At 39.0% G+C, this 14,477-nt stretch overlaps 1 protein-coding gene across 5 annotated transcripts in view; it reads left to right on the top strand.

Annotated features, from left to right (window-relative positions):
* mymx (myomixer) overlaps positions 1-14,063 on the top strand; it is a 67,300-nt gene extending 53,237 nt beyond the window's left edge. For 3 of the 5 annotated variants that reach the window (XM_066696512.1, XM_066696513.1, XM_066696510.1), the window contains 10 exons: positions 3,797-5,554; positions 6,448-6,585; positions 7,089-7,160; positions 8,050-8,136; positions 8,698-8,789; positions 9,411-9,496; positions 10,085-10,151; positions 10,623-10,843; positions 11,287-11,430; positions 12,725-14,063. In XM_066696512.1, coding sequence (XP_066552609.1) covers positions 3,797-5,554; positions 6,448-6,585; positions 7,089-7,160; positions 8,050-8,136; positions 8,698-8,789; positions 9,411-9,496; positions 10,085-10,151; positions 10,623-10,843; positions 11,287-11,430; positions 12,725-13,011 — 2,952 coding nt within the window. In that variant the 3' untranslated portion in view covers positions 13,012-14,063. The remainder of the gene's footprint in view (positions 1-3,796; positions 5,555-6,447; positions 6,586-7,088; positions 7,161-8,049; positions 8,137-8,697; positions 8,790-9,410; positions 9,497-10,084; positions 10,152-10,622; positions 10,844-11,286; positions 11,431-12,724) is intronic. The other 2 variants (XM_066696515.1, XM_066696514.1) reach the window with 1 other exon arrangement.
* Positions 14,064-14,477: the final 414 nt, after the last annotated feature.

Raw genomic sequence — 14,477 nt, 5'->3', positions numbered from 1 at the left:
AATGACATTTAATCTTTTTTTTTTGCATAAGCCAATGGTACATATACATTTTTACTTGATTTCCACTCAGTTACATTATGCACATGATGACATTGCCTTATGTACTGGTGTAATATAAAATAGTTACTAGGTCATTTGTATTCCAGGGACTAGCCTCCATGAACAGTAAGTATCTTTTAATGAAAGCCTCATTTTTTAATCAGAACTATCTTGTGTTTATGCATGGACTCATCTAATGCGGAATTGCCTTATAAATGTCAAATCTGAGAGGTAGAAGATATAAATAGCAGGCATATGACTGCAAGCTTGACACAACCACACAATCTCCACAGATCCCTCGAGAACGGAATTTAATTCTGTATTTTAATTTAAGCACAGATTCAGATGCTCCACACTGTGCCATTTGACATTTTAATGTGAGAGACAGTTTCCTTTTTCTGTTGTCACGGCTACTGCTAGACCTCAATGCATTTTCAAAGTAGCCTTGGCATAAAACTATATCTAAAAACAAGGATCGACAAAGAATGGCGGCAAACCCATCTAAACAGTTAATGGAAATATGAAAGGAGAAAACAGTCATTTAAAAGTCCTTGCTCAACCCATGATACAACTCTGCCTGGCAACATTTTGATGTTTTTAATAAGGGGGCTGAAATATAAGGCCAAACCAAATACCAAGTTGAATTTCAAGGCCTGTAATTGTTTTCTATAGTATCTGAAACTACACTGAGGAGTAATTGCAGCAAAAACAAAGTGCTATGATTTTTTGATCATTTACAGGAAGGTGTAAGAAGTGCTGTTTTCAATGGGTTTTCAAAAGGGACGGCTTCTATTTGGTCTCTAGGAAGCAGCTCCATATAAACACTACCTGTAGGAAAAATGACTAGAAAGAAAACGAGCTCTTACACAAACTGTCCTCCTCTTCTAAGAGGCTAAGATGTATTTCCTGTGATGTGCATCATAATGATACTCTGTGGAGCCTACAATTGTATACAAAGTAATAAAAAATAGAAATAGCTAAAAGGACAGGAACTGGTATTATGGTGAAAATAGTATTGGATTGTTTGTGTGTCTGTATGTGTGTGTTTTTCAGTTCGGAAATATTTATCTTTTTCCCCTCCCGTTACAGCCCTTGTATTAACACAGGAGAGATGTGTTAGTACAAATATCTACATCCCCCATATGTCAGCTGTTAGTCTGCATGTGATAACTCTTCTCTTACAAAATCTTTATTATTATTAGGTCTTCCTTTAGTCTAAACACCTACTCCTCTTACAGTTACACATACCAAACTTCATAGTGATGGACCATTATGCCATTTATGTTGCTTGTGCTTTTTTTACAGCTATGATCAATATCAATAATTATTGAATTTGTGGCGACCAAATTAGCAACAATGATGGAACATGTAAAATTCCATTATCACACAAAGGCATTCCATCGCTGTATGGTCACTGGCCAATCAGCATTGAGCCACGTACCATAGCCAATTAGCGGTAAGGGATTACAGATGTTTGATTCTTTAAATGAACCGTCAAACACACTGTGTCTCCCTGTCAGTATTGCTGATTCTCTCTGCATTGCTGTGCTGCACTGTGATTTCTCATTACAGTCCTACTGCATACTATTTCAGACACCAAAGTATCATTCAGATACTGTACATTTCTTGTATCTAGTGCAAACAGTGGAGGTAGAGCATTGGGGGGCATGGATGCAGCTTTCATTGGGCTCACCGGTACCCAAAAAGCTACAGGGATTGTTGTTGTGCAAAGTTGACAGGATGAAAAATCCCTAGTCAACTGAAGTGCACAAATGCCTGACAGTGCTCGGTCTGCTGCTCACTTCCTCATGGGGAGGTCCCAGTCATAGTTGGCTATGAGTCTAGTTTGGTACCAGTGCTGACTGGCCTATACACTATTTCAGGATAGACTAATGCAGCTTTCAATGAAAATACCACTGAGTCACAGGGTTGCTGTTTTACTGGGCAAACTAAGTTAAACCCTGGCTGATTCTGAGCCCAGTCTGCCCCAGCAGAAATCTACTGATTTCACTTGAAGACGTCCAGTTACTGTTGGCTGTAACATAGTCTAGATTCAAACCAGTGATGTCTGATTGGGCTCAACCCACTGCCAAATTGGAGCCACTCAGGAGTTATGCTTGGATAGTGTGCTGTCTTTTTGTGGTGTGTGCATTTTACTCTGGTGATGAAGGGAAACAGAAGAACATTACAAATATAATGAGAACATTTCCTTCCAGCCCACCCGAGCTCCCTGTTTCCCTGTACAACACATTAGTCTATAACAGCGTTACACTGAATTCAGAAAAATCCCCCAGCGTATTAGACTGTAAATAATGGACATCCAATGTATGTCACACATTAAAAAGTTATTAATTTCATTTGAACAGCCTGCATCTGATTCCATTCCTTTATTTTTCTCTACACGATTGAATGTGCTGTGCATGGTTACCTGCTGTGGACCTCTCCAATAACTCTTTTAAGGCACTTATTATGTTAAGGAAATGAACTTGGCACTGTGTTTAGATTTACTTGATGGTGAGACTGTTTAGAATGCATCATGGTGTGACTCTGTAGGGCTTCGCCTAGTTTCCTCAAAGACAGTTTTCAGATGTCAGTTGGCAAAGATGTAAATGGAAAAATCTCACCAGAAAATGCAACAGAGAATCGCACACAAAGTGGATGCTGAGATATGTAAAAAGGAAGAAGTTTCAGAGATGTCCGTAAGTCCTATAACTTAATGGGGAACCTGTGGGAACCTAAAGATCCGTGTTTCTGTTGTTCAGCAGAAAGGATATCTCTTTATAGAGAACCCTGTGGAGGCATTTAAAAGGGATAATTGATATAACATGGTCTTATATATTCCTTTACCCCCCAAAGTTTATTGCTGGGCAGGTTAAATATTGTAATAAGACCCTAAAAAGTTGGACTGTTGTATAGTCAATATGGGGAGGCGACAAACTGAGGTCGAGGTGGATGGGTACCTTGGCAAACAACCTGTCAGTCTGGACACGTTTATTGTAAGTGTTTTGTGTCACAGTGCGACTTCATGCTTCAGTTCCTATGAAGTCTTGCATTTTGAACCATTGCATTCATGCACAAATGGACCAGACTTGGCTCTGCTATTTGAGGAGGCCAGTCATGGCACAGAATGTACTATGCACTCATTACCTAAGGCCCTAGATTGCTGTGTGTGATTTATGAATGTGAGGCACTGTGGCAACATAACATTAGTCATAAAGTTTAAAGGTCAAATCATTACAGCTGTGTATTAACTCATTTAAACACCATATGATTTTAATAAACTGGTAAGTGGGTTAGTACTGCAATCCTTGGTTAGTTTTTTCTTGTTTTGTGTATTTATTTGTCAGAGCTTGAAGCTTGAAGCAGTGTCACCGTAATTTTGTGTGAATATACATAAAGGCCTATTTTTTCTTGCTAAGAGAAATCTAGCATTTTCAATACAGTAAGTATAAACGCAGTGCTTTGGGTACAACACATTTGTGCCTAAAACAAGCACCTATTCATATTCTCTCAAGCAATCTGTAAAGATAGAATGAGGATCTTCAATGTATAAATGAAGTTGGCTGGTTGTCTTTGTTACTGCACTTTGACTTCATTTCCAAGTAACCAAAAACAGCAAAAGTAATGTTTGAGATTTCCAAGGAATGTCTGCTTACTGCTATGAGCATGGTGCTTCATGTATAACAATTCTACAATTGCATGTAGAATGCAAGCGAAATCATTCTGAATCTCACTCTTTTTTCTTTTCTCTTTCTAGGTAAGTACCTATTTGCATGTTAAGGACAACAACAAAGCTATGACGCCTGTGTATGAGAGTATTACTTTGCCCCGTCTTGCAAGCAAGGCAGGGCAGCCAGCCTCCACCTCCCCTCCACCCAAGGTGAGCAGCGTCTCCTTCCACACCTTGCCGAAGATCACTTCCAACTCCATCTTCAACAGCCTGAAGAGGAGGAGTAAGAAGAAGAAGAAAAGAGATGTCCGCAGACACACCATCCAGAAGATCATGGGTGTCAATCAGGAGGAATCTGGCATCCCTGGAGATAGTGTGGTCTCCTACCACACCAACACATGGCCTTTGAAGGAGAGGAAGAAAGGAACCAAAATCCCCAGCCCTGTCCATGGACAGCTCCTGGACTATGTCAAAAATCCACTAGCAAAAGACATTGATGCAGAATGTGCTAGCATTTCAAACTTTGTTCAGTCAGAGTCAAGATGCAGCAAGGGTTTGACTGATGGTGCCACGTCACAGGTTAAGAACAATTGCAAACACCTTTCATTGGGCTCTGTGTTGAGCTTTGAGCTGCCTAAGGATTTGAGCCTCATAAGCAGCATTCCAGATCTTATCAAAATAGGTCCTCAGGAACTAAAAGGTGGACACAACCTCAGGAATAATACTGACGCCCAAGACATGTATAGCAGGAAATCAGAGACCAGTACTGAAAGATGTGCAGTCTTGAGTACTTTTAAACAGCCGTGTTTGAAATCAGAACTCTTTGAGAAAACTTCCAAATACTACCCTCAACAGGAAGTGAGTTTGGTAAATGCTAATCATGGGTCTCAACAGTGTGATTTAGATGCTTATTCAGTCTTTTCTCATTGTGATCAAAATTCCAAAAGGGAAGACCATCCTCAAACCAAAGATCCGACCATTTTCAGTGATGACATATCAGACTTAAAACTTAACCGTCTGTCCCGAATCAGTGGCCTGCATGAGGAGGTTGGTCAGGAGTGGGAGAAGCTTGAGGCCGTACTGGACTCTACTGGAAATCTATACCGTTTCAAAGAAAGCTCTGAAATCAAATGTCCAACAAGGACCTCCAACCCTGTTGAAGATCAAAAGTCTGTGGTCAAAGAAAACGAGGATTATGGGGATGTTGACCAAAGCACTGAATTTCCAGATGATCCTATTCCGATTAAAGTCACTGGAAGATCTGTCCCCCATGAAAAGACAGAAAGTGCAGCATGCAATGGGGAGCTGAGTGGGGGTGACCTTGGTGCAGCAGCTGTGGAAGTCATCCATCCAGACCACCAGCAGTTCGAGGAAGAGGAAGAGGAACTGGAGGACATTTGGAACAGAACGAACGGGTACAGGCAGAGCATCTGTTCTGACATCATGTACCAGACGTACAAGGCCGAACTGGCGGACACAACCCAGGCACAGGAAGAGGAATGCGACTCACAGGGTCAAGATGTGCTCTACAGGAAGCTAGTCACTGCCTCAGCACCCAACTTATTGGTTGCTGAGTTCAGGCTTCCCCCTTCAATACAGAACCTCCTTGGCTATGGTAAAGAGCAGAGTACTGGTGACAGAAACAGCCTGGGCAGTGGCAACAGGAAGTCGTGGGCCGCTTCCCCTAAGAAAGAACCGCCTAGCAAGCACATAGCGCTGGTTAATGAGACAGCTTCTGATCTCGTCAAACTGCCTGATATAGATGACCAGCAAAAGTATATCTACCAATATAGAGAGGAGGAGGAGGAGGAGGATGAGGTGGAGGAGGATACAGGTTATCTAAAGGTGAGGCCTACATTTATTCGCTAATTGCAGAAACTATGTGCAACTGTTGATTCTTTAGCGTGGCGATTAGATTAGGTCCCCGAGCCAGGTGACTGCTCAGCACATGATAAATTTGCTGTTTCCCACTTGCTCCAGCTTTGCCTGTGTTCCGTATTTTGTCTCCTTTTATTCACATCCTGGCACTGAACCGTTTTACTAGAGATTTGTTCTCACATACAAGGCCATTTTTTATAGCAACAAGAGTATTGATGTAGAACACCAAGGTGAAGTATTTTTTTAATCTTCAGATCAAGGCTTTTCAAGGCTTGGTGTATGCTTTGTCATTCATCTTTTCCCAACATCTGTAAATAAAAAAATATACCATAACCAAGCCTACATATAACCCATGGCCCTGTTTTTATGTCTTGTAACAATGCATTTCTGCTCTTTATTCTCCTCAGTTAAAGACTCCTTGAAACATTAGCCACTATTGGGCTTCTTTTTCCATATTTGCACCTTTAAGTTTAAACAAGGACAATATTATTATTATTTCTTTATTAGCACACGCCCTTATCTAGGGTGACTAACGGTTGTTACAAAATATACACCTTGCACATTTTTATACAAGATCAAAGTATATTTTATATAATTTAAGACATAATGAAAACTAACCACTAGTATGAAATACAATGCCAGAGACTGTTGTAGTATAATTCAAGTGTAGCAGAAATATAGTAATAGTTACATCGGTGCTATGTGCAGTGGGCACAAATCAGGCAAGATAACCAGGTTATTGTTCATAAATAAAAAAGCATTACTGATAGTTTCTACTGTCTAATATGTCCACAAATGCCAACTCCTCTTCAAAACAAGAGCCTTGTACTTTGCCTTAAACAAATGTCACCACTCCACAGGACCAGTCAGTGAGTCTACTGTCAGTGCATATGGGGGTACAGAGTCAAGGAAAGCAGCCAATGAGTTTGGGAAGTGTGGACTGTGACAGAACTGAGCAAGGACCCCTAGCCAATAGCAGAGGGCACTGCATGACTACGGTATGATGCAGACAGTGCAAACAATGCAATGAGCATGTTTGTTTTCAAGTTCTCCTGCAAACCAGGATGTCAGACTCACATCTTATTTACAATATATTTAAATCATTTTTTATTTAATTGTGACACCTGTAGTCAATACTGGGTATCTCAAAAAATGAGTCTAGAATAGAAGGCTTACGAGTCACTTTAGTTTCCAATATTACTAAAGCGATACACACTACTTCACAGGATTTAAAAAATGTATCAGAGTAAGAAAACCTCCAAGCCCCTATCTCCAAGGAGTATATCTGGGGGATAAATATACACAAATTCCAACTGTAGGTTTTCTATTTTCTGGGAAGTTAGGTGTTTCTGTAGAATTGAAGCTGTATTTGTATGAATGCTATACTGTTAAATTGCTAGTTGAATCTATTTGGTTTCATAGATCATCGTACTGAGTACCGAACAGAGCAAAAAGCCTGTCTGAATGTGTGGTTTATGTGCTGCTTACGTCTCTGTTTCAGAGAAAGTCGGAATTGCAGTCAATGGAAGGAACTCTGGAGAAGAAACACAAGCTGCAACTGGGAGGGAAAAAGGTGAGAAAGGGTTTCACTGAGCCCACAGTTCAAAAAACAGGGGAGGGAGGCTGTGAGTGAAAGGAATGGATTTCTAAATAGGACAGGCACATTAGGCAAGAGAAGTACACACCACTGCTGCATTATTTTTATAGAGCTAATGTTTCGTTGCCTAGGAGTTGATATTTATGTTAAAAAATACATATTAATCTAGACCCAGTCTTTATTTAAGATGCATACATTGTATATGCTTAAAACACTACTGTGATGCCACCCTTTGACCTTTTGATCTAAGACCTAAATGTGGACATGTGACTTTAGTGTGACAAAACCACAGAAAACACAGGATTTCTTTGGAAATGTGCAATAGGACAATAACATTTTATTATGCAACAGTCATTTTCACTTTGAATACAATTACTTCATTATAGTATTACAAGTTGTGAATGTTAATATATGCTGTATTTAGCCTTGAATAAAACAAATACATTTAAACATTAACAATGTAAAATAAAATAAAAAAATAAATAACCACATATTTAGTGCTAAACAGTATCTCTTTTGAAATGTTTATTTTACATTTCTTATGAACAAGAACAGAAAGAAAATGTTGTACTTTGGATTTGCTCTTGCTCCTTTTCCCAGTACTGATGGCAGAAGATGCTCGTAAGCATTAGAACTGCATGGTGTCTTTACACTGTTTGACTTGTTCATTAATATCCATCTGTTTAGATTAATCTTCTCTTAATGTTACATTTTATTCACTGTAATGGTTAAATGCTGTAATGTGTACAGTAGTATTTAAAAAAATAGAATTGGGTTTTTTTCTCAAATTGTAAGCCTGCATTACTTGAATTGAGGGTTTGGTAAATAAAAAACAAATCCCCAAAATACTTTTTATTTTCCACAGGCACCATGCAGATCCTGGAACACATACCATACTGTGCTTTTCAAGCAAACACTGTGCTTTTACCAAGACAGGAAAGATACACTGAAGGTAAACTGGGATTTTAACTGAATACTGCATTCCTGTGTCTATGAAATATAAAGCTGCACAAAGAGGAAGGTGATAAATTCTTGGTAGCAAATTTGAATATGTACCTATATAACACAGGAGAGATTTGGCTAAAGCTTAATATAGACTTGGGATTTAAATCAGTTTCTCATTCAATTAAGTAAATGCTAGGCATATTTAATGAAGTAGGATAGTAGTCTTTCTGTGAACATTGGAGCCTAGAAATGGTTCTGTTCTTAGAAGGGAAAATAATGCAATCTGGTCCAGACTATTTGTCACCTCCTGAAGGCAGTGATCTGAGAACAGCTGACATTTTCTTTTTCCCCCTACAGATTTTTTCTCAGCAGCATTTTTCACTTAAGTATGAAAGGCAATTTGCGTTTCCACAGGTTTTGAGTTTGTTGTCTTGGGAAATGCAACGAATAATCACTGCTGTGTGAAAAGTCCTTTTAGCTGATCATTACTCAAAGAGTCCTATAAAACCTTCTATACTGTAATTGTTGAGTCCTCCAGTGACTTATACAGTTCTCTTATCCCTCACAGAGTACAGTGGCAGGGCTGCCTCTCAATTTGATTGGGGCCCAGTGTACCCCTGCTCCCGACTACACCAAAAAAGCAAACTGCTTTAGTCTCCGGTGAGTACTTGTAGGAAAAACAAATCAACCATTGCCAACAACACAACAACATTATGCTATAGCTCTGCTGATTGCACTGTGGCTCAGTGCAGAAAGAACCAGCTGGCGTGGCAGTACATGTTTCCAGCTATATGTGCCAGCTTCCTATAACCCCCCTACGCTAGGCACAGGGGTCATTGTAGAGAGCCTTCTTGATTAACAATTGCTAAATCCAAATTGGTCAATCCAATCAGTTTCAAAGCAACATCTCAGACACACCCCTTGAGCGCCTGTCCTGAACATTCTTTCAAGCCTAGGGAAGTGACACCACTAAAACAGGCCCATATATGCATTATGAATTTATAAAATTGTTTCATTTAGTATATTGTTTACAACAATTGTTTGTATGGCACTATAAATTACAATTATATCCATTATTGTTGTTTAAACAGTACCACTGCATCTGTAATCCCTTCTCCTCTCATTTCCCATCATCCCCCTTAATATTCACCATCTCATCAATGTTATTGGCAATTCAGTCAGCATTGTGTTTTTTGAAGTGACGCTATGAAGCACTGAAGTTTACTTGCACCAAAACACTTACAAAAGGGTTAACCAAGCATGTACTTGATTGATTCAAAGGCTGCGTGATGGCTCTGAGTATCTCCTGAGTGCCTCTTCACGATTTCTAATGAAGAAATGGGTGCTGAAAATTCAAGCAAATACAGGTAAACCAAATCTCCCAGCAATATAGTTCTATCGGTACACTTTTCCTAGCATAAACAGAAGTATGAGAAATATAATCTGTCTTGGACCTAGAGCATAATCAAAACTTTGCAAATATGTTCCACTTTCTACAGTTTATAAAATAAATAGGGTACAGCTTTATAATTTGTATTCAGGTCAAAGCTTTGATTTGGACTAGACCTTAGAGTGAAGAGTATGTCTGTGTGTGATATATTTGTAATGATTTGGTTTAGCTGGAAAGTAAAACTTCAGTGACAGAAAGAAATCTTGATGATTGAAGTTCGAGTGACGTAGACTTTTTTTTTGCCTACAGAGAGAAAATGTTTGCCTGTTTTGAAACTTATTCTCTCTAGCATCTGTTCAGTTTATCCATGGATGTTATATGTTCCTATTACTATTGGATATTATTTTAGATATTATTAACATAATTTATATTCTAATATCTCAATCAATATTATGTCATGGTCAAATTAATTTCCTTCCCCATCCTATGTGAAATACATTTTTTTGTAAATAAGTAAGCAAGCCACAAGTGTTTTTGATTTTTCCTCATCTTTTTTTCCCCACAGGGCTGAGTGATAGTGAAATCTCAGGGCCCGTTTCTGGACACTGTATGCAGGACATCTCAGTGACCACGTAAGAGCTCACTTCTAAACTTTAGAATCTAAAGCAAAGCCAAGCGATATTAAATTAAATGAGAATAATGTGCCAATCAACATCTGCTTTTGCCTTTCTTGTGTTAAGTTATAAATATATGTATTTATTTGTTTGTTTGTTTGTTTTTTATTAATTTAGTCAGTTACAGGAGGATCCAGTTGTAATTGTATTAAGCTTTTTAAAAGACTGACAGCACTAAGAAACACCATTGAGAAATGTCTCTGTCAATGTCAGAGAAACACTGCATAAAGACAAAATACATAACACTCTCATTTCAAAACTCCAGGACATTTGTTTAGGGGATTTAAAAGCTATTCTTGTACAGTAGTTTCAAACAGGAAAATGGTCCGTGAGTGAGCATGCTTTTCCTTGTTGACCACCTGGTGGCAGCAAACGTCTGTGCAATCCAATGAAAGGTTTGTCACGCACAGCATTGCTTCTTCCTTTCAGAGAGCACAGTCCCTCTCACTCCTGCCACTGCAGCTCTTCCTGCCAGTGTCCTCAAGGGGGCGACACCACTTCCTGCCTCTCGGGGCACACTCCCGCCACAGCCTCTGTGAGAGCCAAAGAGATCATAGTGCTGACGAGGGACAACCTCCAACGGCAGCCGTGGCATCATGGGAATGTGAAGGAAAACTCCACTGCCATGTCTTTGGGTGCCGGTCATTGTGGTAAGAGATCAGGTTGGGAGAGAACACGCTTGGCATGTTCGTATGTGGAAGGATCGATAACAGAGAGTGACATTACTTGGGTCTAGGTGATTGTAACAAGAAAACTACTGAATCACTCTGTTTATAGCCAAAATGTGCACATTATTTTCAATGTACCCCAGTATTGCTCTTTGCAACCTTACATAAGCACTTGTGTTGTAAATGTATTATTGTACGTACTGTATTGTATATAGGACTCAAAGAGCAGTACTGATGTATTATATTGTATAATGTTCTAAATATAGTTTTATTTATTGATCATGTACTATTTTAAATCTATAATAACACATTTATAAAAATAATAATAATCTTATCCAGGAGAACAGGCAAAAATCAGGTCACATTGTGATATCTTCATAGACAGACATCTATCACACTGCTGTCTTTCTCTGCTTGTGTTGAAGATTATTATGGCTCCCTGCGTCAGGCCATGAAGCAGAAACTCTCTCAGAAGGGCAGGGACTCCAGTTTCCAGCCTCAGGATTTCTTCCGCACAGAAGACCTGGACTGTGTGGCCAACAAACGCCGTTCACACTCCTTTACCTCAGGTGCGTGCTGAATCATTGCCACTGACCCCGTCAGAGAGCTTTGGTTCTTTGACGTCTGACTTGTTAAAAATTGTGACACTTCTTTAATTACAGGACTGGGGGAATTTCCAGATCCTAATTACTTAATTGAACGCATTATTTGGATAATAAGTCAAATCATCTAAAATCTATCTGTATAAATTCGCTAACTGAAAGTTATATCTAAAACCTGCAAGGATATGGCCCGTGAGGCCTGGAGCTGCTGATTTATTACGTGTTCATATTTGCACAGGATAGATGGATCAGTGACATATCTGATCCTGTACTGTCACCATTCTCCCATTTGTAAATCCATCCCTGGTCAAAATCAGTGCAGCGTGGGCAGTGCATTTTGTTGGCTATGCTTCCGTCGCTTCTTTAACATACGCAGGGCTCCCAAGTGGCTCCACCAGTACTTCCCTCCCTTCAGCATACATGTTCAGACATCCTTGGTTCAAAACCACAATGTGTCAGACCTGACGTGACCAGGACTCCCCCCAGATGCAGGTCACAGTTGGCCAAGTGTTGCCAGGGTTGTGTGGGCTGGATGACAGTTTGGGTTTCCTCAGCAAACCAGCTGCTTTAGTCCTCCCTCCATTGCATAATCTCTGCTGTTTGTACAGTGTACTCACCATGAAAAGAAATGGATCACATCAGTTTATACATTTGAGTTAATGTCCAATACAAATATCTTAGTGTTAAGATGGAGTGGATTGGCATATGCCAATTCCAAATGGGGAGGATATAACAGATACAAATGTTGTCAAAGCTCAATTAAAGAGTCTAAAAGTATAATGCACTCAAGAAATCAACTGGGTAAAAATATCCAGTGTAAAAACATTATTTTTCTAAATGCAAAAAAAAAAGATCTTAAGTATGTCTTAGTATTTTGTATCCACACATATCCAGCATACATACAAACATATTTGACCAGTATAGGTTTACTGTAGAAATTCAGCAGCAATGTTTGGTTTGGTAAAGGCTTGCCCTTTGAACTGATGAAATCAGGTAAGCAGTTGACAGTGACTCGTAATTCCCACATCTTTTACAATTATTTAGCTAAGCAAAAGCGACTGTTAGGATTAGGACTGTTTACATTACTTCAAGTAATGAAGATTGTGACAGCACACACAATTTGCACTATTGTAATCATTTAAAAATGAAGGAAGGACTACACTATGACATGCACTAATGCTCTTTGCATGTGACGTCACTACTGCAAACTGAATACTAATATAGTTAAAAGCTATTATTTAAACCTGCTTTCTTCTTTCAGCTACTTACCAGAAAATTACGCCCTTCTCATTGCCTCCTGGAGCCCGAGAGGGAGGGTCCAGTTATTCAGTGACTCTTTTCATTGGAGACCAACTGACAGAATCCCAGAGGGCTCAGGCCTTACCTCCTACGAACAACACAGAATCAGCCAATCAGAAGCAGCTCCCACATATGATTGGCTGGCACCCAGAGACTCTCCTGGACACTCCAGGAGAGAGGAACTACGCCAGTCTTCCTAGACCAAGAAACAAATCAGTATTCAAAAAGTTTTTTGGAAAGAAAGAGTGAATCGGAGAGACTTTATGTGAATCGGAAACATTATGAGTAGTTCCATTAACATGTAAGTGTTTTGGTTTATCTTGGTTTTCATTTAGTTTTTTACAAAAGGGTTAACCGAGCATGTATTTACATTTAACAAAATCACAGCATAACTAATTTTCACTGTTCTCACTGATCCTCACTGTTCTACATGGAAGAATTCTTCACTGCAATAAAGTACAACAGATGCAGGAAAAGTAACTTCATTTCAGTATTTTTATCAAATTTGCCTTAAAGTATAAATAGGTAAAGGCACAAATGGAAATTGGGCTTCAAGGCATTCAAGACAGAAAACAGGAGACACTTCTTCACACAGAGAGGCGTCACAATCTGAACAAACTCCCCAGTGATGTGGCTGAAAGACAATTTGGGAACATTCAAAAATAGACACTTAGTTATTAATGGACACCAAACGAGCACGATGGGGCGAATGGCCTCCTCTCGATTGTAAACTTTCTTATGTTCTTCTTAATCAAACTTCAAAAATGACACAGGAATTACTGATCAAAAACTCACGCTAGACTTGCCGATTGGATTTCTTTGTGACTTCCTCTGGATTCCATTAGGCACGTCACTGGAAAGAAATTTGAAATAAGCCATAATTAAAGCCATTTTGAAAAACAAAGCATCTGGTCACACTTATGTAATCATCCCTACAGATTTATTGTGTGTGAACTGGAGGTTATATTTAGGAACATTTGCTTTCCTGTAATTTCTAGGTCAGGAAACATTCATTAACTTTGTGATAAAAAAAATGAAAGCTAAATGTTTTCCTTTTATAGCCAATGAAAACAATCCCTTACAACCAAACCACCTTTTTATATATTTATTTTTCACCTTAGCATTTTGTCTGTATTTGGTTGCGTGATATGCTGCTGTGTGCTGTGTTAAATTGGTGTCGAAAAATGAGACTTACAGGATTCTTCTCAGTCTTTCAAATAAGTCGTGTTCTAATGTTTTCAGTCAAGCCATTTATTTTGTGTGTATTTGTTTTCTCATTTTAAATTTCTGTTTTAAAATCATTGAGGTTTTACTCTGCTCATTCTGATTTTGAAAGTCAAGAAATATATCCTTGAACCAGCAGGACATTAAACTACCTGTTAGTGGATTGTAGTGCACTAGAAAAACCTTCAAGCCTGTCAGATAAGTGTAGGTTTGTTTCATTTCAAGGTTTACTTTCAAACATTACTGTAACCAAATGTTAGTCTGGTCAGGGGCACGGAGATCATCTCTTGAATATGGGGTTTTCGCTTTCTATAAATCTATTTTTACCAATATATAACTAAAAGGCCCACATATCAGAATGGAATCAGGAGAGAGATACACCATTTGAGTCATTCTGTCACACCCTGTGTTATGGCAGAACAAGTAGGAAATCATGTAATCTGACCTTGCATTTTCTAACCAAAATACAGAAAGAGAAAACCAGCATGTAG

Source organism: Amia ocellicauda, chromosome 23 (genome assembly GCF_036373705.1).
Source record: "Amia ocellicauda isolate fAmiCal2 chromosome 23, fAmiCal2.hap1, whole genome shotgun sequence".
NCBI classification, from domain to species: domain Eukaryota; kingdom Metazoa; phylum Chordata; class Actinopteri; order Amiiformes; family Amiidae; genus Amia; species Amia ocellicauda.
This window is presented reverse-complemented; position numbering and strand designations above follow the sequence as displayed.